At 39.7% G+C, this 19,573-nt stretch overlaps 4 protein-coding genes and 1 non-coding gene across 11 annotated transcripts in view; 2 read left to right on the top strand and 3 right to left on the bottom strand.

Annotated features, from left to right (window-relative positions):
• The window catches only part of LOC115735585 (DNA repair protein REV1), an 870,695-nt gene that overhangs the window by 454,466 nt on the left and 396,656 nt on the right, over positions 1-19,573 (bottom strand). The gene's annotated exons all lie outside the window — the stretch shown is intronic.
• LOC115735682 (probable N-acetyl-gamma-glutamyl-phosphate reductase, chloroplastic) lies at positions 266-5,991 on the top strand. 2 transcript variants are annotated; one of them, XM_030667061.2, is made up of 15 exons: positions 267-454; positions 610-680; positions 772-936; positions 1,138-1,245; positions 1,799-1,885; positions 1,996-2,046; positions 2,155-2,226; positions 2,585-2,704; positions 3,411-3,471; positions 3,637-3,717; positions 4,300-4,379; positions 4,474-4,563; positions 4,803-4,931; positions 5,026-5,142; positions 5,666-5,991. In XM_030667061.2, the coding sequence occupies exons 2-14, from the start codon at positions 624-626 to the stop codon at positions 5,131-5,133; spliced, it is 1,209 nt and encodes a 402-aa protein (XP_030522921.1). In that variant the 5' UTR covers positions 267-454; positions 610-623; the 3' UTR covers positions 5,134-5,142; positions 5,666-5,991. The 2 variants fall into 2 exon arrangements, with proteins under 2 accessions (XP_048128900.1, XP_030522921.1); XM_048272943.1 differs by lacking the exon at positions 4,803-4,931 and having other exon boundaries at positions 266-454.
• LOC115735685 lies at positions 7,086-9,997 on the top strand. 4 transcript variants are annotated; one of them, XR_007196991.1, is made up of 4 exons: positions 7,086-7,440; positions 8,286-8,714; positions 8,893-9,138; positions 9,589-9,997. XR_007196991.1 is itself a non-coding variant. In XM_030667063.2 (4 exons), exons 1-3 carry the CDS (start codon positions 7,345-7,347, stop codon positions 9,076-9,078), a joined length of 711 nt encoding a protein of 236 aa, XP_030522923.1. In that variant the 5' UTR covers positions 7,087-7,344; the 3' UTR covers positions 9,079-9,110; positions 9,589-9,997. The 4 variants fall into 4 exon arrangements, 2 of the variants coding, with proteins under 2 accessions (XP_030522923.1, XP_048128921.1); XR_007196992.1 differs by having other exon boundaries at positions 9,540-9,997; XM_030667063.2 differs by having other exon boundaries at positions 7,087-7,440; positions 8,893-9,110.
• Positions 10,483-10,556, bottom strand: TRNAV-CAC. Its single transcript has one exon. It is a non-coding gene; the product is annotated as a tRNA-Val (tRNA).
• LOC115735684 (serine/threonine-protein kinase SRK2E) lies at positions 11,596-15,225 on the bottom strand. 2 transcript variants are annotated; one of them, XM_048272944.1, is made up of 9 exons: positions 15,005-15,225; positions 14,123-14,197; positions 13,921-14,022; positions 13,781-13,834; positions 13,597-13,689; positions 13,127-13,219; positions 12,772-12,881; positions 12,599-12,695; positions 11,596-12,119 (listed from the first exon to the last, which is right to left on the bottom strand). In XM_048272944.1, exons 1-9 carry the CDS (start codon positions 15,179-15,181, stop codon positions 11,826-11,828), a joined length of 1,095 nt encoding a protein of 364 aa, XP_048128901.1. In that variant the 5' UTR covers positions 15,182-15,225; the 3' UTR covers positions 11,596-11,825. The 2 variants fall into 2 exon arrangements, with proteins under 2 accessions (XP_048128901.1, XP_030522922.1); XM_030667062.2 differs by having other exon boundaries at positions 12,599-12,697; positions 12,777-12,881.

Below are 19,573 nucleotides of genomic sequence, written 5' to 3'. Positions count from 1 at the left end.
AAATGGTTGAACTCGGGCTAAGTATCGCCTCGGGCGAGCATGGCCTCATCAAGGCATCTCAAAGGGACGGCGTAGCCTCACTGCAGCATCACTTCTCCATCAAATTGAGCTACATGGGTTGCATATTACATTAACATTTGAACATACAAAAAGGAAAGAAAAAAAATTACGTTCGTAGTTACGAAAAGTTATAAATTTTGTGTAATTCGATCTCTTGAAAATATAAAACATACATAACATTATTAATTCCAAATTTTAGAAGGAAAATCATGACTTGAGATTTTGCGTCCTTCCGTACGTGCTTCGGAGCAGCGTTAAGTTCCCAAGCGAGCTGCCCGAACAGTGCTCATTCCCGTTTCCCTCTCGGTCGCGCCTCCGCCTCCGCCTCCAGTTCCATCGTCGCCGCCGTAGGAGCTGTGCTCGGATCCAATCTTTAGTGGTTGCTCCAGCGAAGGGGGTCGGTCGCTTTTACGCTGTCTGACTCAGATTAACTTGAATAATCTCGCTCTATCTAGTCTCCTTTTTTATGCTGTACCTTTTCCCCTGCGAAAAATGCTTTCTTACGAGGTTCACCAGTTCATGCAATTTTTTTTTATGTTTGTCTCGCAGCTTGGGGTCTGAGGATGAGCTTGTCAATTTTCAGTGCTGCTCGTTTGGATTCAGGATGCTTTTGGAAGAAGGTCTGTACCTGTAATCCTTTTTGAATGCTGTGTGAATTGGTTGAATCGATAGGAGTAAGTTAATGCAGGAACTCTGTATGAATTTTAGGAGGGAAAGATTGCGAAATCCAATATGTGGAGCGATAAGCAGCTGCTTGTAAGAGCATCTGTAGCATCGTCTCCACAAAGCTTGCGGTTTGCAAGGAAGAAAAGTGAGAAGCTCCAGAAGGATGTGCGAATCGCCGTTCTTGGAGCCAGTGGTTACACTGGTTCTGAGGTAGGACATTGTATATCCTGTGTCAGGAAATTTATGTGATGATATGTCGCTGTTTGATGAGGGAGTTATTCTCACCTATAGGAGCTAGGAAGCACGAAGATTTTCCTGTGTAGGATATAGAAGACTTTGGTTGTACGTTTATATGTTTTGAGTAGTGATTTCTCAGTTTCATTAACATATGAGGTGGTCATTTGCTGGCAGATCGTGAGACTCCTCGCAAACCATCCTTACTTTGGCATTACTCTAATGACGGCGGATAGAAAAGCGGGGCAATCACTGGGATCTGTCTTCCCCCACCTGATCACTCAAGTATGACTTCTTCTCATTTACTAAGACACTTTCTATTCTTCTTATATGAGCTTGTCTAGTCCTGTTCGTCTCAACTATGAACTGAAGTTGCCTGGTAGAGAGCTGCTTCTTGATGGGTGTGGAATTTTGAAAGATGTATCATATCAATCTAACTAGCTGATTCAGCATTCAAATGATTATCTTGTTAGACCTCTTTATGTAATTGATTGGGTAATATAAGAGGGTTGTTGGGTGCAATTCCTACCGAAGTCACCAATTATAATCTTGCGTGTGTAAATATGTTTGGGTCTACGGGTAGCAACTCCAGTTGTGATGAAATCATCGTCTTCTGCAATTAGGAAAAGAAGTTATGCCCTTGTTAGTGCTCTACCAGTCAATTGTCATGCACATCTGGTCCTGTTGTTATAAAGCCAGTGATCCAGTTATGAGTTTTACAGAAAAAAGGAAAATTAAAAGTGGAAGTCTTTTTCCCCTTCTTTCTTAGTGGCCTAGCCATACTCATAATTCCTTCATGATTAGCACATTATAAGGTGACTGTCCAGCATACTTGCAGGATTTGCCGGATATGGTTGCTGTCAAAGATGCAGATTTTTCTGAAGTGGACGCTGTATTTTGCTGTTTGCCACACGGAACAACACAGGTTGGTATTCATATATCAATCACCTTCTGTCTTGAAAAAGAATTATAGTAGATGAAGTTGCTTGTGTACAATGTGAAAGTTGACTATGTTGTCTCCTACATTTATTACAGGAGATTATCAAAGGTCTTCCCAAAAACTTGAAGATTGTTGATCTTTCTGCAGTATGCTTCTTTCAAGCTCTTTTTTTACTGTCTTAACATTGTCACAACTTCTTTACTCTCCTCTTGCAGTAAATATGAACAGTTGTGATTCTTTTTACAAGTATTCAGGATTTTCGGCTGCGAGACATTTTAGAATATGAAGAGTGGTATGGTCAACCACACCAAGCTCCAGAGTTGCAGGTATCTGGTTTTTTTTCCATTCACACTGAACATTTTCATTCATTGGGATGTGGAGAGCCTGAGAATGTGCTTCTGTATGTCCTCAATAATGTTTACTTTGTGAAAGCAAGTTTCTGATGAAGTAATGCCGTGTGTTTAACGTGCTAGTTATGACTTGTATGCATAAGTAAAGTTGTAAACTAAATAATGCCATCAATGCAACTTTGTCACAGTTCATTGGTTGGCTGGATGGTGAAAATGTCATTTCCATGCTGCAGAACAGGACCATGATTTTATGTATATAGCTGGCTTTTTCATTTAACATTATTGTATGGGCATTATTCTCCACCTTTTTAACTTCTTTGTTACCATTATCTAGAAAGAAGCTGTATATGGTTTAACAGAGATTTCGAGGGAGGATATAAGACGTGCTCGTCTAGTTGCTAATCCTGGTTGCTACCCAACCTCAATTCAACTTCCTCTTGTTCCCTTGATAAGGGTACGTTCTACCATTTTTATTTTGTCCATTCTTGACTCTCAAACACAATGGAAGTACTTTATTGTGCTGCATTTGATTGGTTCTTAGGAAGCTGATTCCTGTTTTTGAGCCTTTCTAGACTTTTTTGGTGTTCTAGGAGCACTAAAAATTTCCAAATCCTTCATACAACGGTGAATGTTGATGATGCATATTCGGTACATTTGCAATGATGCCTGGTAATTAGCTACTAACATGTTTGGTAGCTTAGAGTAATTCAGAGTTAACCATCAAATTTCATTTATGGGATTGATAGGGAATACAAATATGTGATATGATGCTGGTGAAAAGTTTAAGCCATTTTGGAAATTTCCTTGAGAAGTCCAGCAACAGTTATAACTAGGAGTACCACAGTGTGGTATTGTTTCATTGTAGTAAATTAGAAAAAGTCTTTCTTTTATATGGACAACTTTGGCACCTTTTCTCTTATATTTCTGCAAGCAAGTTTAGTAATGGAAGGTTCAGGCATCTAGTTGAATAATGAAATGAAATGCCCTTAGACAATTCTTTGGCCACTTTTTGATTCAGTCATTGTCATTGAATTGCAGGCTAATGAAATGAAACGCCCTTAGTAATAGAAGATTCAGGCGTCTAGCAGAATAATGAAATGAAGCGCCCTTAGACCACTCTTTGGCCACTTTTTGATTCAGTCATTGTCATTGAATTGCAGGCTAATCTTATTCAATCGAAAAATATCATTATAGATGCGAAATCTGGTGTCAGCGGTGCAGGTCCTCTCTCTCTCTCCCCTCCTTCTCCCTCCCCCCCCCCCCCTCTTTCTCTTCTTCCCTTTCCTTTCCCAAGGGTCTCTCTCCTGGCCACATCCTAATCTAGAGCAGCAGACATGAAAGCTCTCTTTAGCATTTCCTATGTATAAAATCAAAAATGTTGTGCAGGACGTGGTGCTAAGGAAGCTAACTTGTACACTGAAATAGCTGAAGGCATACATTCTTATGGTATTACAAGACATCGGCATGGTCAGTCTTAATTCTGAAAACTCATGTAATTGTGGTGTCTTTATGTGTTTAAATTAAGGTATCATGATGGGTGGTTGGACAAAACTTATGTCATCCTGCTAGCGCATTTATTGATATCCTTAGAAGTTGTCTGCATGAATGAGATCTATGTTGCTTAGAGGGTTGCCTCATAAGAGAAGCATTACATTTACCGGAAAAAATGAGGGAAGCATGACGGTCTTTGGGAGTGAATTGCCCATAAATTTGGGAATCTAGGAGTTTAACTTGGGCGCGTGCTTCATGAGTTATCAAAATCTAGTGTTTCTATTTGGTTAGCATTCTAGGACTGATGGCTCTAGAACTATTCTACTTGGAATTTCTTCCCACACTGTAATATCTGCCAATTCTGCACTTACATTCTTGAGTTCTTGTCGGGTGAGCTGATGACATTCTCTCTCCCCCAACCCCCAACCCCCCCCCCCCTTTTTTTTTTTTCCTTTTGAGCTGGTTCTGGGGGTTTTTGATGATTCTGACTCATGAATGAATTCATTAAGCAAATGCATTAATCTGGATTGCTCCCTTTTGCAATTTCCTTTCCTGCAGTTCCAGAGATTGAGCAGGGATTATCTGAAGCTGCACAATCAAAGATCACTGTCAGCTTTACTCCACATTTGATGCCAATGGTCATAATTACACTGTTGAAGTATTCCCAATATTTAAAGTTGAATTTCTGCTTCTTCAGCAATCATTGCAAGTTTTCTTCATCTATTTATGCAGAGTCGAGGAATGCAATCTACTATTTTTGTTGAAATGCATTCAGGTGTAACAGTAGATGATCTATATGAACAACTTAAGATTGCTTACCAGGTAACCTTTTCTGGCTAACAATCCTATTACTGCTTTTGACCTTAGCTTGTGTTTGCTGAGGTACTTGCTTTCAGTACTCATGGTAGCGTTAATCAAAGTGAATGTATTTCATGAATCTTGTTTAGTCAGTCATGTAGTAGACATGTTGGTCTGTGACTTCTCGTGTTATCAAGTGTGTTTGGAGATTGATTCCCACATACTTCATACCGATTGATTGCTTAATTCACCTTATCTTGCAGGATGAGGAATTCATTGCTTTATTAGGAAAAGGAGATGTTCCTCATACTCGACATGTTCGAGGATCCAATTATTGTCTTATGAATGTCTTTCCTGATCGAATTCCTGGACGAGCAATACTAATCTCTGTTGTATGTTCCCCAACTGTCTGTTTATGTATTAAATGCTTACTTTCTGTAACATGGTCATCTTATCATGGGAAGCTGTCTAAACCTGTTTTTGCAGATTGACAATCTTGTCAAGGGAGCTTCTGGTCAGGCTCTGCAGAATCTCAATGTGATGATGGGATTACCTGAGGATATGGGGCTTAACTACCTGCCATTGTTTCCTTGATGCATTATTGTGAGTGAATGAGCATGCATGGATTTTGTTGAAGAAAGGTTACTTAACTAGGAGTAGTTTCTGAGCATAGCTTTGTTTATTCTTCTGTTGACCTGTGACACCTTTCTTTCTCTCTGTGTTTATACATAAGGGTAACAGGATTTTTTTTTTTTTTTTTCCCTTTTGGGACGCCCTTCTTTCTCTATCTTGACAAACAACCAATGGCTTATCTGCATGTATGACACTCCCATGCTTGATATTTATATGCACGTTGTAACTTGTAAGTAACAATCACTTGATTCCAAACCAGAAAGAAAGGAAAATTAAGTCTTTCCTTTTCGTTAGTGTCAGGGTTCAAACTCAATTTAGATTTTGCATTATTCACATTGCTCCTTTCCCTTTTAGTTTATCGTAATGGAACTATCATGACCCGGTTTATGGTAGAAATTTCTGTCTGAAAACGTGCATTTATCCTGTGCCGACTATGTGATATGACTGGTCTGCTATGCTATGTGAACAACTTAGATCTCACTTGCCATTGCAGGTGCCAGGCAGCATGACCTTTTCTTCGAAGAGCCCGTGACGATGCGAATGACAATGGAATAAGTTAAGAGTCGATGTTCCAGGACAGTTGTTTTGGTGTATCTTATTATAATGTAAGGGGTTCAGAGAAAGATTTCATGGAGGAACTAGAGTTTGCATTAGGGTAGTCGACCTCTAGCAAGATGAGATATGTTCCTGTCTTGTCCTGATGAGTGTTCATTCCGTTATGATCTGTATTTTCTGTCCGAGTTAGAATTTTTTCCTGTGGTGTTAAGAAACTACTCAAGCATGAACATTCACGTGTCTTATGACTTGGTGCTCCTCGCATGTTCATGTCCCCTTTTTCATGGGCTTGTCTTGCAAGTTGCATCCCTTACATAGTTCTAGGGTGACAGGAGTGTAGTCTCTGGTTTAGCGACTCCGCATGCTCCATGCTATAGCCATTGAACTGAAAAGAGTAATTTACCAAATCTGCGTTTACACATGGTGCCCGCTTGTTCGTCATAGGATTCTGTACTTAGAGCAGTGAGCACCAAAAAGCAAAATTGCAAATAATTTCCATTGTTCATCTCCAGGCATGGGGCATGCTACTTGTAAATTAAGGATGCGATGATTTCGCAAAAAGTAAAAAATATTTTTCGAGAAATAAGTGTTTATATCATTTAGAAAAATTAGTAAATGGAAAATGTTCCATCCATTTATTTTTGTATGTGATATGAGCAGGGATTTCTCAAAAAAAGTATTTTTTTTAAATCACTCATTTTTGCAATACGAAAGCACCATAAGTTTGACATTTTTGAAAAATATTTTTCGAAAGAAAGTAATTTTTTCCAGAAAATGATAATATTTTTTGGCGTTTCACGAAAATCTTATAGTAAATTGAATATTATTTATCATCATTCGGAAAGGAAAACCTCTTTTCTTTTCTTAAATAAATATGTACTATTCAACCACTAGTAACTTGCCATTTGGAAAGAAAAACCTCCTTCGTTAATAGACATGCATTATTCAAGTACTAGTGAACAAAAGTACTAGTGAACAAAGGTAAACGCGGGACTGAGCATCAGCACCAAGGTCCCAAACTCAGTCTCGATGGATCCAAGCATAGGCACCAGGGTCCTTGACACGGGCACTGGCACTGATCCTTAATCTAACATAAGCCGAGCTCGAGACCTTAATATTTGTACCCGGCTCCTTAGTGCCCAAGCTCGGGTCCACAAAGGTCAGGCTCGTGAACTCAACGCTTGTGGCTAGGTGCCCGTGCTCTAGACGCGATTTATAATGGCTGAGCCCAGGTCTACAGTGGCAGGCTCCGGATCCTGGTGCCGATGCATGGATAGCCGGCAGAGATTATATTTCATTTTTTTTGTTGTATTTATGTTTTTGTTAGATGTCATATCATTTTTTGAAAATGCAATTCACCTCATATGATCCGTCCCATCTTTGCCGAAAAAACAATGGAAAATAAAACTGAAAAGCAAACACTATGCAGCAAAATTAAAGAAGCAGAATCAGTCCGGTCTGGCCCCTTAAACCCTTCTTACATGCAGAGAAGCAGAGGCGACTCGGAGGGTTGAAGAACCGGGAGGCCACCTTATCGCGTGCCCACTCATGGCAGCAACAGCGGTAGCAGAAGCTGAGAGCATGTGAACTTTGCGAGGGCTTGGCTGCAATTTGGAAATGGCTTCCGTCTTCCCTTCGTCTCCATCTCTCGATAGTCTCTTTAAATCGTATCGTGGGAATCGTTCTCCTCCCAATCCTCCTGGGCAATTCAGGGTAAGCGCCAAGCTCTCCAATTTTTTCTCGGAGCTCTCGTCCTTCTTTTTCTCGTGTCAAAATTTTTTCTTTGGGTCTTTCGCTGTGAACTGGATGTGAATTTCTTGGCGCGCGTGGTTCTTTTCTGGCAAAAATTTTGTGGGTTCGTCGAGAGTTGTGTTTATGGTCTAGCCGCACCGGTTCTTCTCTTAGCGTTCTGAAGGAATTTAGATAAGTCGTGCCTTCTCGAGTTGTCTATATGATGTCATTTTCTGCTAGCAGCAGACTTTATCCTCTGTTTGAAAACAACTGGAGAATTTCCTTTATAGAATTGCGACGTTTAGGTTATGAATCTAATTTCTTGAGCCCTTTTAGGAGCTTGCTCTCTGTACGATGTTTTTTGAAGTTCTTGATGATTGTCGGTAATTTGGCTTCTTAAATGCTGATGATACTTATATCACTGATATAAGTTTAGTGGCTGGGTTAGATTCAACATCAATTATCATGAGATTGGCCGAGGTGTGACGTATCAGTGACCTTAAGATCTGTGGTCATATCGTTTACTAGTTAATCTTGTGCCCTCTTAACCTAGAAGATAATGCTTTTTGCTTGGTTTTTTAATCTATAGCCAGGTTTAAACAAGACTGCTGTGTTGATTAGTATCTCTGTACATCTTGGCTTTGTTCTCCATTGTGATGGTTGTTAAGATGCTTTGACGCTATCAATTTTTCTGTTGTCTTATAAGTTCTCCTAATTTTTGGGCCGGTAGCTGATGTAAAATGATGGGCATGCAATTTGGTAGGATATAGATGTGGTTGGCATTCTCCGACATGTGACTGACCATGGAAATTATGTCTCTAACACAGCTGGGTTGTCCACGGTATAGCAAAGGATATAAAAACTTCAGAATTGAACAAATGAGTGTGGTTCATAATGGTAGGCATCCTCTTTTGTGTGCAATGGGAATGGCTGCAAGACACTCGGGCGATCCTGAAAGAGTGAGTTTTCATCATCTATTAGATAAGGGGAAGAAGTTGTGGGACAATTCACCAGAGCCAGTCAAGAGGTTCCCTTGGATCCGAGCTTTGGAGAATTTCATTCAACTCATTCTTGATGTTGTCTTGGCAGTATGCAAGTTCTTGTGTGTACCCTTATTGGCTGTATCTTCCCTAAGCGAGATGTCCTATTGTGCTCATGAAAAGAAGCTGCGACTTGTGCCTTTGCCCATTCTCTTTGGCATTGCTTTTGCTGGGGTGTTAAATGGCACGGCACTGGAATTATCTCCACTGCTTAAGGTAGAACTTTCTGTTCCATTTCCATGTGAAATTCCAGAAAACACCAGCTCAGCAAATTTTATCTTTTGCTTTTAGCGGGGTGAATTTTTTCTAGTGTAATGATTCATGTCTGGAGTATAGCCGGGGGAGGGAACCAGTTCGTTTTGTCCTTTATTGGCTTGTTCGTTTGCTTACTTGGCAGGATGCAGAAGTGCCATGGCATCTGATTGCCATTGCTGTTTTCTTTACGATGCTGAAACTGCCAGGACCTTATTACCCTTACTGGGGTCGCATACTGATTCCTCACTTTGCAAATGGGGGGCTATTGAGAATTTTGTGGTATGCATTTTTGTGGAATAGAAGGCCCCAGAAGGGACTGGTCTAAATTTTCTGAATGGTGGCCTGCGGTTTTCAGAGGTATGGAAGTCATTCTTCTTATCTTCTGGTAATTACCTATTCTTTTTTGCACCCATATTTCCACATCTAAACTTTGCTATTAGCTGGTAGGACTGTCTGTTTTTGCTTGTTTGTAGGAAAAGCCTCAATAATTTGGAAATCCGAAGCTTGTTCAGTAGCAACTGGATTTTTCACCCTGCTGTACCAATTCATTGTTACTGAATTTTATACCTGTTTCATCTTGCATAAACCATCCGACTGCGCAATGAGGCGGTCCACCATTCAGAAAATTTAGCGTCCAAGTTAAAAAAGGGATTTTGTTATATTTTCCCAGCTCTATGTTCTTTAAGCCATTTAGGAAATCTAATATACTCTCAATGAGGTGGTCCTAGATGCGAAGATCACTCCTTTTAGATAGAGCACTTGAGTTATTTTGTCATCCTTTGTTGGCAATGATGGTCTCACCGCCTAATTGTCCGTCCACCTTGGGTTGTGGCAGGTTATAACCGCTACAAGGAAAATGACTATTAATGTCATTATCGTAAGCATCGGCACATCAGTGGCAGCCGCTGCATGGAAGCTGAATGGAGGTGCAGGAGCATGGCTTGCCGCATAGCTGCTAAATCAACCGATTTTGCCATTATTTGGGTTTACTCCCCATTTTTATGGTTGAATACTTCTCTCCTTAGGGGGAATCATACAGAAATTATAGTCTCTAGTTATGCTTCCACAGGAACCGTAGAGTTCGGATTTGTGCGGTTCTTTTATATTTCTTCCTCCGTGATTTTGCCCCCCTCAAGCCCAGTTCTTTTTCATATCTCGTGGTGCCAAACCAAAAAAAAAAAAAAATCTAACCGTCTAAAGATTGCAGTTCCTTACTACCCTTAAACGAATCGTCGATTGCCATCGATTTCATTTCTCCATCTTGCGCGCCATGCTTTTGTGATGCGACAACAATCCATTTGTCAAGCTTCACAAATACTGGAGAGAAGGGTACTTGACTCCTTTGTTCATCATTCGGGATGTGATCTTTTTTCCCATCCTGTTCTTTCTTATGGTTATAATAGAAGCTTCACTGATACAGCCGGCCAATGTTGCGTTACAGTCATCAAAACAGATGCAGGAGAGGATGAAGCATACAGCAATACGAGGGATTTCAGTATCTCGCTGAAACTTTACTAAGCATCAAAATTTGCAAATCATTTTTTTACTTTCGGGAAATGAGAGCCAAAAGGGTATATTATCAATTAGAGTTTAGAAAGACGTATTCATAGACTCGGGGGAAAAACATTATCATACCACTCTGTTGAATAGAAAGGAAGGATTAGACCCACACCCCCCCCAAAAAAAAAAAGAGAGAAAGGAAGGACAGAGTCAGCATCCTAGTTAAAAATGTCTGAGCCCGGGTTCGAACCGGGGACCTCTAGTGTGTGAGACTAGCGTGATAACCGACTACACCACCCAGACATGCGTGCCATTCTCGGTTCATTTCATTATTAATATAAGATGATTCGGGCACCAGACATTTCTGGATTTCATCAACAGAAGATTGTGGGGAAAATTAACAAAAATGTCCTAAACCTTTCAGTTGTGCCAATTCAGTCCTAAACCTTTTGACAACTTGCCAATTTAGTCTCAAACCCTGTCATAAACCTTTTCAAATTTTGCCAACTTAATCTTAAATCTTTTGAAGTTTTTTCCATTTTAGTCCTAAAGTTATTATTTGAATAATTTGCCGGAAGGACTAAATTGATAATTCATGAAAGGATTTATGATTGAATTGGCAAATCATTAAAAGATTTATGACTAAATTGATATAATTGAAAGGTTTATGATTGCATTGGCACAAGTGCAATAGGTTTAGGACTTTTTGAATAATTTTTCCGAAGATTGTGGTGGCCCAAGTGCAGGGGGAATAGGGGAAAGAAAGATATGCGTACCAGGTTATGGGCCGGAAGATTTTAATGCGACCAAGTTCATATAGGAGCGGATTTATCTGCACACCTTGCAAATTTCAAAAAAGCTATCCCACTCGGCAGAGGAGAGAATTACCAAAAAAATTCTAAAACTATGTCAATTGTCTTAATCTATTTTTTTGGCCAATTAAATCATAAACATTTTACAATTGTACCAATTTAGTCTGCTTTTTTTACCGACACCGATATGGACAAATTTTAATAACATTTTCATTTTTTTTTTTTTTTTTTTTTTAATCTTACTGTGGCATCGCAAGGGCTTCAGGGACACCGCCCGGTGGACCGAATGAGCAAGTGGGCAATTTGGATTTGGACCGACTTTCTCCTGCTAGAGGGAAAGGTGCCGATTTTTTGCTTTGTTTTCGAGCCTGTTCCATTGCACATGCTCTTAAGCTGGCGTTTGTCTCTCATTTCTTTCTTGTAGCTTTGTCGAATAGGATGTTAGCTGCCTTGCCAGTTCCCAAAAAAAAAAAAAAAAAGCAGCGTCTATTGTCTTGATATGAGGTGATTTGAATTACCAGGCATGCAGGTATCAAAACGCAACCCCTCAAAAGCAGCAGACATAACGAGGTGTCTACATCACATTACACAAGATTTATAAGTAAAAAGATGCATCTGTGACAAAATGAAACAACATACAGCACAACAGTTCACCATCATGAACACCATAAAGAAGCTTCAACCACCTGACTTCACTTCTGATTTGCAGAAAGATATACAATATTACCCCCATCATCTCATGGAAGTTTACTGTCACAAACTACATTGCATAGATTACTTCGCCACTGCTATCAATGTCAAGTTCAGGATCTGATTCCAGGTCTTCATCCATGTCATCATCAATGTCGAGGCTACCAGTCAGGTACTGGTTAAGGTTGTTGGCACCAGCAGCAGGTATGGTGGCCTCAGAAATGATCCGCATGATTTCCTCCATACTCTGCATAGGCTGATCTGGCTCCTGAAATTGATTGTTTGTTGTGTTCTCATCCATGAGATCCACTGGAAGATTTTTCAGAAACCACTCATGATTCCGTATCTCAGGAATGGTTATCCTCTGGAGCAAAATAACATGATGTGAGATTCGCAAGATTTAGGTTCCTTGTCCGTGTCTTATCAGATGAAGTCAGCACAAAGCAAAGAAACTAAATCCTCAAGTCTAAATGAATGAATTGACACGTGAATAGAGGGATACAACACGAATATCGAATCAGTTCTCAACACCTTCTGTCTGCTCAATGCAGAAGGAATCAAACTATATATCAGTCCTCCATCCTGTTTATAGCCGAGGAAGTGCACATAGTTCTGTCACACAAGTAGCCCCGGAAGAAAATTTTATGGGAGATTATTAAAAAAATGTTGACTATGACTTTGGGAAGTTCAGTACAGTGCACGGCAAAAACAGAAAAACCGTCCAAGTGAAGGTTTACAGATCAAACTAGACCCAAACATAGACTTCCCCTTTGTCTGAGATCAAATGGGCAGCTAATCATGCTGGCTCTGGACAAGAAAAGCAAAAAAGACAGGTAAGCTAACCTTCGTGGGGTCAGCCACAAAAATCCTTGAAATCAGATGGTGGCACTCGGGCGAGATATGAACATAGTCAGGAATGGAGTACTGGACATTCAAAATTCGCTGCATGAAAGGAAAAAAAATAAGACAAGAGTAGTTCTACCAATCAGAAAAGTGACTTCTAGATTTAGCAATCATTTACTTGTATGGTTCGTCGGAAGTTCTTGGGGTCCTCAGGGTCCTCGAAAGGATAAGCACCCACCAACATCACATATAAGGTCACCCCGCAAGACCAGACATCTGCAACCTGATGGCAGTTAAAGACCGAATTAGAAGCTTCATATTGCAAAGAATTCGATATCATCATTAGTTATCCGCAAAGTTGAATTTAGATAGAAACAAAAAATTGATATATTTTTTTAGGAGAATTAGTGTTTAAAGAGCCAATAGCAGTAGTGACAAAGATATGAAAGGAGGACTAGCACCATCAACCAGTCGTACCCCAGAAAATCCAAGATTCTGAATTCACTAGAGGAACAGAACTTTAAATACCTTGCCATCGTACTCTTTCTTGAGTAAAACTTCAGGAGCAATATATGCAGGGGTTCCAACAGTTGATTTTGGTTGCGAATGCAGCAAGGACGACTGCCAATGAATAAACAACAAAGAGATGGGTAAGATAACTTCCAATTCATAGACGTGGATCTCAGACATATGAATGGGGGTATTCCGAAAACTAACAAAGAAAGGAAGTGAGTTAGACAAAAAGATAAGCAACTTGGACAAAATGAAACGAAGTGACTTAGACGAATCTTTTTTGTTGATAAAGCAAACAAAAGCTTTTGGTGCAGCATTGAGGAGATGCTAACAGAAGAACAAAGCTCTGCCGCATATAACACAGAATGAACTGTTATCTCCCTGATAAAATTGATACCGAGTGCCAATTAACTTCTATATCCATAGCCAACCTAAACAACTACAAGAAATTCAATCTGAAATTCACAGAAGTGAGCATATCAGACCTTAGAGTAACCGAAATCGCAGATCTTCAGACGAGGAGCTGGACTTCCATCCAGTAATGTGTTCTCCAGTTTCAAATCACGATGGCATATTTGCTGGATGATGAGGACAAAGGGGATCAGACTCGATGACTGGACAACGTATCTAAGTGAGATGAATAGAAAAGAAAATCCAACATTGGCATACCATTGTATGGCAATAGCTAACTCCTGATATAAGCTGTTGAAAAAAGAACCGAGCCTGCAGCAAAAGAAGGTATCTATTTACTTGTTCAGCGGCAAATCGCCTGGAGAAGGGGAAAAAGATTCCACAAAATAAATAAAAACCTCATCTTCACTGAATCTGCCAGCATTACATATCCTCTCAAAGAGCTCTCCACCAGCTGCATATTCCATGACAATAGCTAGATGAGTTGGCGTTAATATGACCTACAGAGAGATGGAGGAACAAGGGTCTGAGGTGATATAACCCAATCGGAAGAATGGCAGGAAAGTTCTCCCTTGTAAAAGGGATTCACTGGATACAAACCTCTCTAAATCGTATGATGTTGGGATGTATTAGTGACCTGTGGTTAATGATTTCCCTTTGTACATTTTCGTCTATCTGTTGCAAAATAGCAACATGTCACTTCTCGATTAGAAGAGAAAGCTACAGTGCTTCAGCATAAATCTAATATATGAGTCTAGAACCCATTCTCTCAAAATTTGCATCATACGATCAAGATCTTCTGCGTACCTAATACCCACAAGGAAGGAATTCAAGTGAATAAACCCCTCAACTATTAGGGGCAACTATCTAAGAATTTATATGACGATTACAAGTGGGTTAGTCACAAAAAGCAGCAAAATCGAACAAAATTTTGTTGATAGGAAAAAGTTAATCCTTCTAACAATGTATGAAAGCATGAATACAAGAACAATGACTCACTATTCCCCAGTATAATGAGCTTGGGAAGGGGATGTATTTTCCAAATTTGGACTCTAAACATACAGCTCTAAATGAAGTATAACTTTTGAACAAGAGGGTATATTTTAACACAAGTACTTAAAACATCTTAACAAGTCAGGATACGGATTCATGACTCCAAATTTTGCATCAAATTTTCCACAACACAGTTCAGGGCATAGAAAGTTCAAAATAAAACTCAAAAGACACACGAATACGATATTACAGACAAAAGAATTCCACAAACAGGTCAGCCCATGTTGACAAGCATGTTTATTAGCAAGAAACCGGCCCAACTTAACCAGCCAGGACATCAGGAAGCACTGCCATAATGCCGTCAGGTCTCAAACTTTTTTCATAGCTCATTAAAACAAGATCTTAAGAATCGCAGAGCAAGTACTACACAGAGAAAAACATTCTATAATTAAAAAAGCAACGCTAAAAGAGGCAAAATCAGCAACAAACCTTATCCCCTCTCTCGATATACTTGACAGCAACGAGCTCATTGGTTTGTCTGTCCCGCATCAACCTCGCGACGCCGAAATTCCCCGATCCGATGTCGCGCACGAGCTCGTACCGATCGTTGTCGTGCATAATCGGCAGGTCCATCCCAGGTCCAACGGTAATCGCCGACCGATCCATAGCAGCAAATCCTCGCCAATCAAAACGGAACTCGGAGTCCCCCCCACCCCCCCAATCCGAACGCGGAAGAACCGGACGCAAGAAAACCTCGGCAAAACCCTACGCGACTCAATCGCGGAGCTTGCGCATGATCGAGCTCATTTCACCAAAACGCCCCCCAATCCAACAACAACAAAAAGGCGAAGTCCCGATCGGAGATCGAGGCTCGAGAAGAAGGGCGGTTGGGGGTTGGGCCCGCGGTGACGTGGCTCGACCAGGATAGGCGGAGGGAGATCGATCGACCCGTGAGAGAGAGCTTTGCCTTTGCTTTTTCCGCTTCGCAGCTCTTTAATTTTAAAGTGGTTTTCGGGTGACGGATTGTGAAGCGAGTGTCGCGAAAGTCGGTGCTTAGCTCGTGAATTCTCTCTCTCTCTCTCTCTCTCTCTCTCTATAAAAGCTTCGGGTGTTCTTATGAGGGAGACCTTGATTTTCTCTCTCTCCAGGCAAAGCAAGCAGCAGCAGCACCAGCAGCAGTTTCATTTGTTTATGTCTTATCCAGAGAGGTTCAACGTCACAGAGGAGAGAGAGAGAGAGAAGATGCCATTAGGAAAAAGATCAAGACTTTTTTGTCCTTCAAATATTGACTCTCTCTGTCATTTTACTTTTTCGCCCCTTCGCTTGTCTCACCTGCGCCCGGCAATAATTATATTGCGGAACACATCACCGGTGCGGGATTCGAATTCGAAGATTAATTCATACATAACATGAGAAATTAAATATAGACTGCGACGCGCATGTTCAATCATATTGTGATTTATAATAAATTTTAATTACAGAGTAATGACTCTGAAAATGGGCTTTGAAAAAAAAAAGTAAATTAGATTGAATTAAATTTGCAATGAATAATTAGATTAAAGGCGGATAATATTTGTTTAAGTAAGAATTAATATGATTATTATAGATATATGCGTGTGTGAGTATATACTTACTTTATAACTGAAATTCATGGGCTCGTATATGAAAATCCGTCTATCTAGAAATCATAAAATACCTTGTAAATTAAATTAGGCTCCTTAATTTATTCAATTCGGCCCCTTAGCTACGAACATTTCGTGCTTGTTTTTTTTTTTTTTTAACAAAAGAAAAAAAAAGTTAGTAATGGAGGATGGAGATAGAGAGGGGCTTGTAGCTGATCGGCTTGGGAGTCAGTGAAGCTTGGAGGGGCGGTTGAGTTGACGAAAATACCCTTGACTTTTGATGTATAGACTGTCGGAGGAGAGGTGTTAGGCAAAAATACGTAGCGGCATCGGAGCGGTATCTTTCTCTTCCCTCGCCGATAATGGAGGACTCTTTCCAACATTGAAAGGGCTTTATGTGCTATCGGGATTGACGATCACCGAGGCGCTAATTGGAATTTCACTCTCACCTCGGTTTGCCATGGTTCATTCCGGCATAAACTAACGTTTATTATGATTGAGACGGTCATTACTACACCGCCTGACGTTAATTGGACTCGTGTCTCGAGTCATTCCTCTCTTGACGTAGCAATTGGATCGACGATACAGACAAATTCCGAATTTCTGGCGACCGAGGAGCGGGCGAGAGATCCGGATTTGTCTGGAGGCCTCTTGTTCAATTCCACCAACAAGCACGAGAGGTTCCAAAGAACGGAGGATGTTTTTTTTTCGGTGACATGACGAGCGATGCCTTGGAAGTGAAGTGGGGAGGGGCAACGAAGGTCCATTTACAACGGATAAGGATTCACAGGTTACGAGGTGCCCTTTTTTATTGGCTTGTTTCCCCCCCTTGGACAAAGAACAGCCCGCAACTGCCCAAAAACTAGCTGGACGGGACGGCACTGTTGCTTCCCCCTTGTTCTCCGACACCCAAAACAAAAAATCTGTTCCATTTTGTCCTTTTAAAATAAAAAAAGCCACGGAAATATCTGAAAACACATTTATCTCAAATTTATTTTTATGATATTAAAAATTTTAAAATTATACTTATTGCGACACATTTATCTTAAAATATTTCTTGCGATGTAAAAAATTTCAAACTTGTACTTATATGATATTTTTATCTTCTTGTCAAGGTTATGTGGAATGATTTTTCAGCTAAAATAACTTCGTTTTTATTTTATTTACCCATGTGAAAAATCAATTTTATTTTTTCCTTTTAAAAGAAAAAAGCCACGAAAAAACTGAAAACACATTTATCTCAAATTTATTTTTATGATATTAAAAAAAATTAAATTATACTTATTACGACACATTTATCTTAAAATATTTCTTGTGGGATAACAAATTTCAAACTTGTACCTATAGGATGTATTTACCCTCCCGTTAATGTTGTGTGGAATGATTTTTCATCCAAAATAACGTCATTTTTATTTCACTTACCCATGCCTTGTCAACATCGTTTGCTTTCCGGCATTCATGTAGGTATATTTTTAACGGTACCATTGACAGAGAGAAAATGTGTTACACAAGTACAAATTTAATATTTTTCTTGGCACATAAAGAATTTTATAGTAAATGTGTTTCGATGGCTACAGTCTAGAATTTTTAGTGGCTTTTGCCCTTTTCTTTTTTATGTTAATTAAGAATTCTAGATAATTGCAACAAATCAAAGCATGCCCATTTTTATTACTAAAGAGTTTATTTTTGCCATTGATGATTTTACAAAAGTGCAGAAAATTAATTGTACGTATGCATATATGATTTCATCGATAGATGTCCATGGAGCACTTGTTAAATACCTGAATTGAAAAAAGATTGTCCTTTTCAAAGTATTGGTTATATGTAGTGATAACAAGTACTTTGAGAACAACAATTTTTCTTTAATTGACATGTTTAAAAAGAATCTCGAGGCTACGTTAAATAAACTTATTTAGACAAATCTGCTCAATCATGCGATAACAGTTTAAGACCTCGTCATTGTAAATGGCCATTCTACGATAATCAAGTGCAAATCATAAGGCGTGGCTTTTTGAAAAGACCAAAACAATACGACATAGTTATAAAAAAAAAATCTTAAAAATATGCTGTACTTTCGTGGTACTAATCCGACTGAAATAAAACGATTTTCCATATTTTGAGATAGAAAAAAAAAATGGAAGAAAAAAAAATGTCGAAGGTAGAGAAATACCAGTATAAACACAATGGGCATTAATATATGTTACTTCAGCAAGCTGCTGCAATGGGGGGCATGCTGCTGCTGCTGCTAGCTGAACTGATAATTTTACAAATATCTAAGGACCAAGCAAAGTATATACTTGGCAATTCTAAAGAGCTAAACTTTATCTTAGAGATTCGTTTTTCTATTGCCAGCATCAAGCAGGAAATGACTTTGCATTCTAAACAATTTCATGAGAAAAATAGCAACGACCGCCCCCGCATTTTATCACGTAGTCACCCCAATCACCGGTCTCTTTTTCTTTTCCCCATTTCCCCGTTCATTTTTTTTAAGTTTTATTCAATCTGGGTCACCCATTTTTGTTTAGTATTCGAATGAGAGTAATTTAAAGTAGTTTGAGTCAGAGGAATCGCACGAGAAATATATGGTATCGAGTATATGATATGTTACTAAGAAACGAAGATACCTTGCACTAGAAGCAATTGAGTTTGTGGTTCTAAATTTTTTAATTGGCTAATGTTAAGATTCTGCTCCACAGATTCGCAATTTTTGATCGAGCCCATGATCCCTCCCCTAATGGGCCTCGGGTGACCGGTCCAACGAATCGGTCCAGGTGTTTATCTCCGGGTTCCCCACATAGTGGTGGCCACGAGCCAATTTGAGCCCGAAACCGGTCCGCCGACCAACCGTAATCAGCCCGTTGATCGGGCCCGCCGGTTCCAAACCAAAATCGGCCTGGCCCATACGGGACCGATTACGGGTCCTAAAAATCTAAAACCGACCGGCCCAACGGCTAAAAAAAAATAATTAAATTAGGGAAAGAGCCGTTCGGCTCTTTCTCGACCGTTACAAGCAACGGCTCCCCCTCCCTCCCCCCCTTTTATTTTTTTTCTTTTTTCCTTAATTTATTAAAACTATCCCAAATCTTTATAAATACCCCTTTCCATCTTTCATTTTTTCTCACAATTTCTCTCAAATTCTCTCAATTCTCTCAATCCGCTCAAATCTCTCAATTCTCTCAATCTCGGCTCAATTCTTTCAATTTTTTGAATCCCCTTTCCGCTCAATTCTCTAAAAAAATAACAAATGGAAGCAAAGCTGGTGACAGGGGAAAAAGCCCGATTCAAATGGGGGAATCCGATTATCCTCATGAATATGGTCCTCGTGATTTTGCATATTGGGTAGACGAGGATGATAATATCAACGTTATTCACAACGTCGAGCACATCCCAATGCAAGAAAGTCTTCATCCTCCTACCGTTGTTGAAAAAATTTCAA

The sequence above is a fragment of the Rhodamnia argentea genome, chromosome 11, assembly GCF_020921035.1.
Source record: "Rhodamnia argentea isolate NSW1041297 chromosome 11, ASM2092103v1, whole genome shotgun sequence".
In the NCBI taxonomy this organism is placed as follows: domain Eukaryota; kingdom Viridiplantae; phylum Streptophyta; class Magnoliopsida; order Myrtales; family Myrtaceae; genus Rhodamnia; species Rhodamnia argentea.
The sequence above is the reverse complement of the archived record's forward strand: the minus strand, read 5'-3'. Positions and strand labels throughout refer to the sequence as shown.

Excerpts from the sequence above, each read along its gene's own strand:
- LOC115735682 (XM_030667061.2), top strand. The coding sequence starts at position 624 with ATGAGCTTGTCAATTTTCAGTGCTGCTCGTTTGGATTCAGGATGCTTT. Across the intron at positions 1,886-1,995 it reads TGCCACACGGAACAACACAG|GAGATTATCAAAGGTCTTCC; the intron begins GTTGGTATTCAT and ends CATTTATTACAG. Across the intron at positions 4,564-4,802 it reads AACTTAAGATTGCTTACCAG|GATGAGGAATTCATTGCTTT; the intron begins GTAACCTTTTCT and ends CTTATCTTGCAG.
- LOC115735685 (XM_030667063.2), top strand. The coding sequence starts at position 7,345 with ATGGCTTCCGTCTTCCCTTCGTCTCCATCTCTCGATAGTCTCTTTAAA. Across the intron at positions 7,441-8,285 it reads ATCCTCCTGGGCAATTCAGG|CTGGGTTGTCCACGGTATAG; the intron begins GTAAGCGCCAAG and ends TCTCTAACACAG. Across the intron at positions 8,715-8,892 it reads AATTATCTCCACTGCTTAAG|CAGGATGCAGAAGTGCCATG; the intron begins GTAGAACTTTCT and ends TTGCTTACTTGG.
- LOC115735684 (XM_048272944.1), bottom strand. The coding sequence starts at position 15,181 with ATGGATCGGTCGGCGATTACCGTTGGACCTGGGATGGACCTGCCGATT. Across the intron at positions 14,198-15,004 it reads ATATCGAGAGAGGGGATAAG|ATAGACGAAAATGTACAAAG; the intron begins GTTTGTTGCTGA and ends ATTTTGCAACAG. Across the intron at positions 13,690-13,780 it reads TTAGCTATTGCCATACAATG|CAAATATGCCATCGTGATTT; the intron begins GTATGCCAATGT and ends CTCATCATCCAG.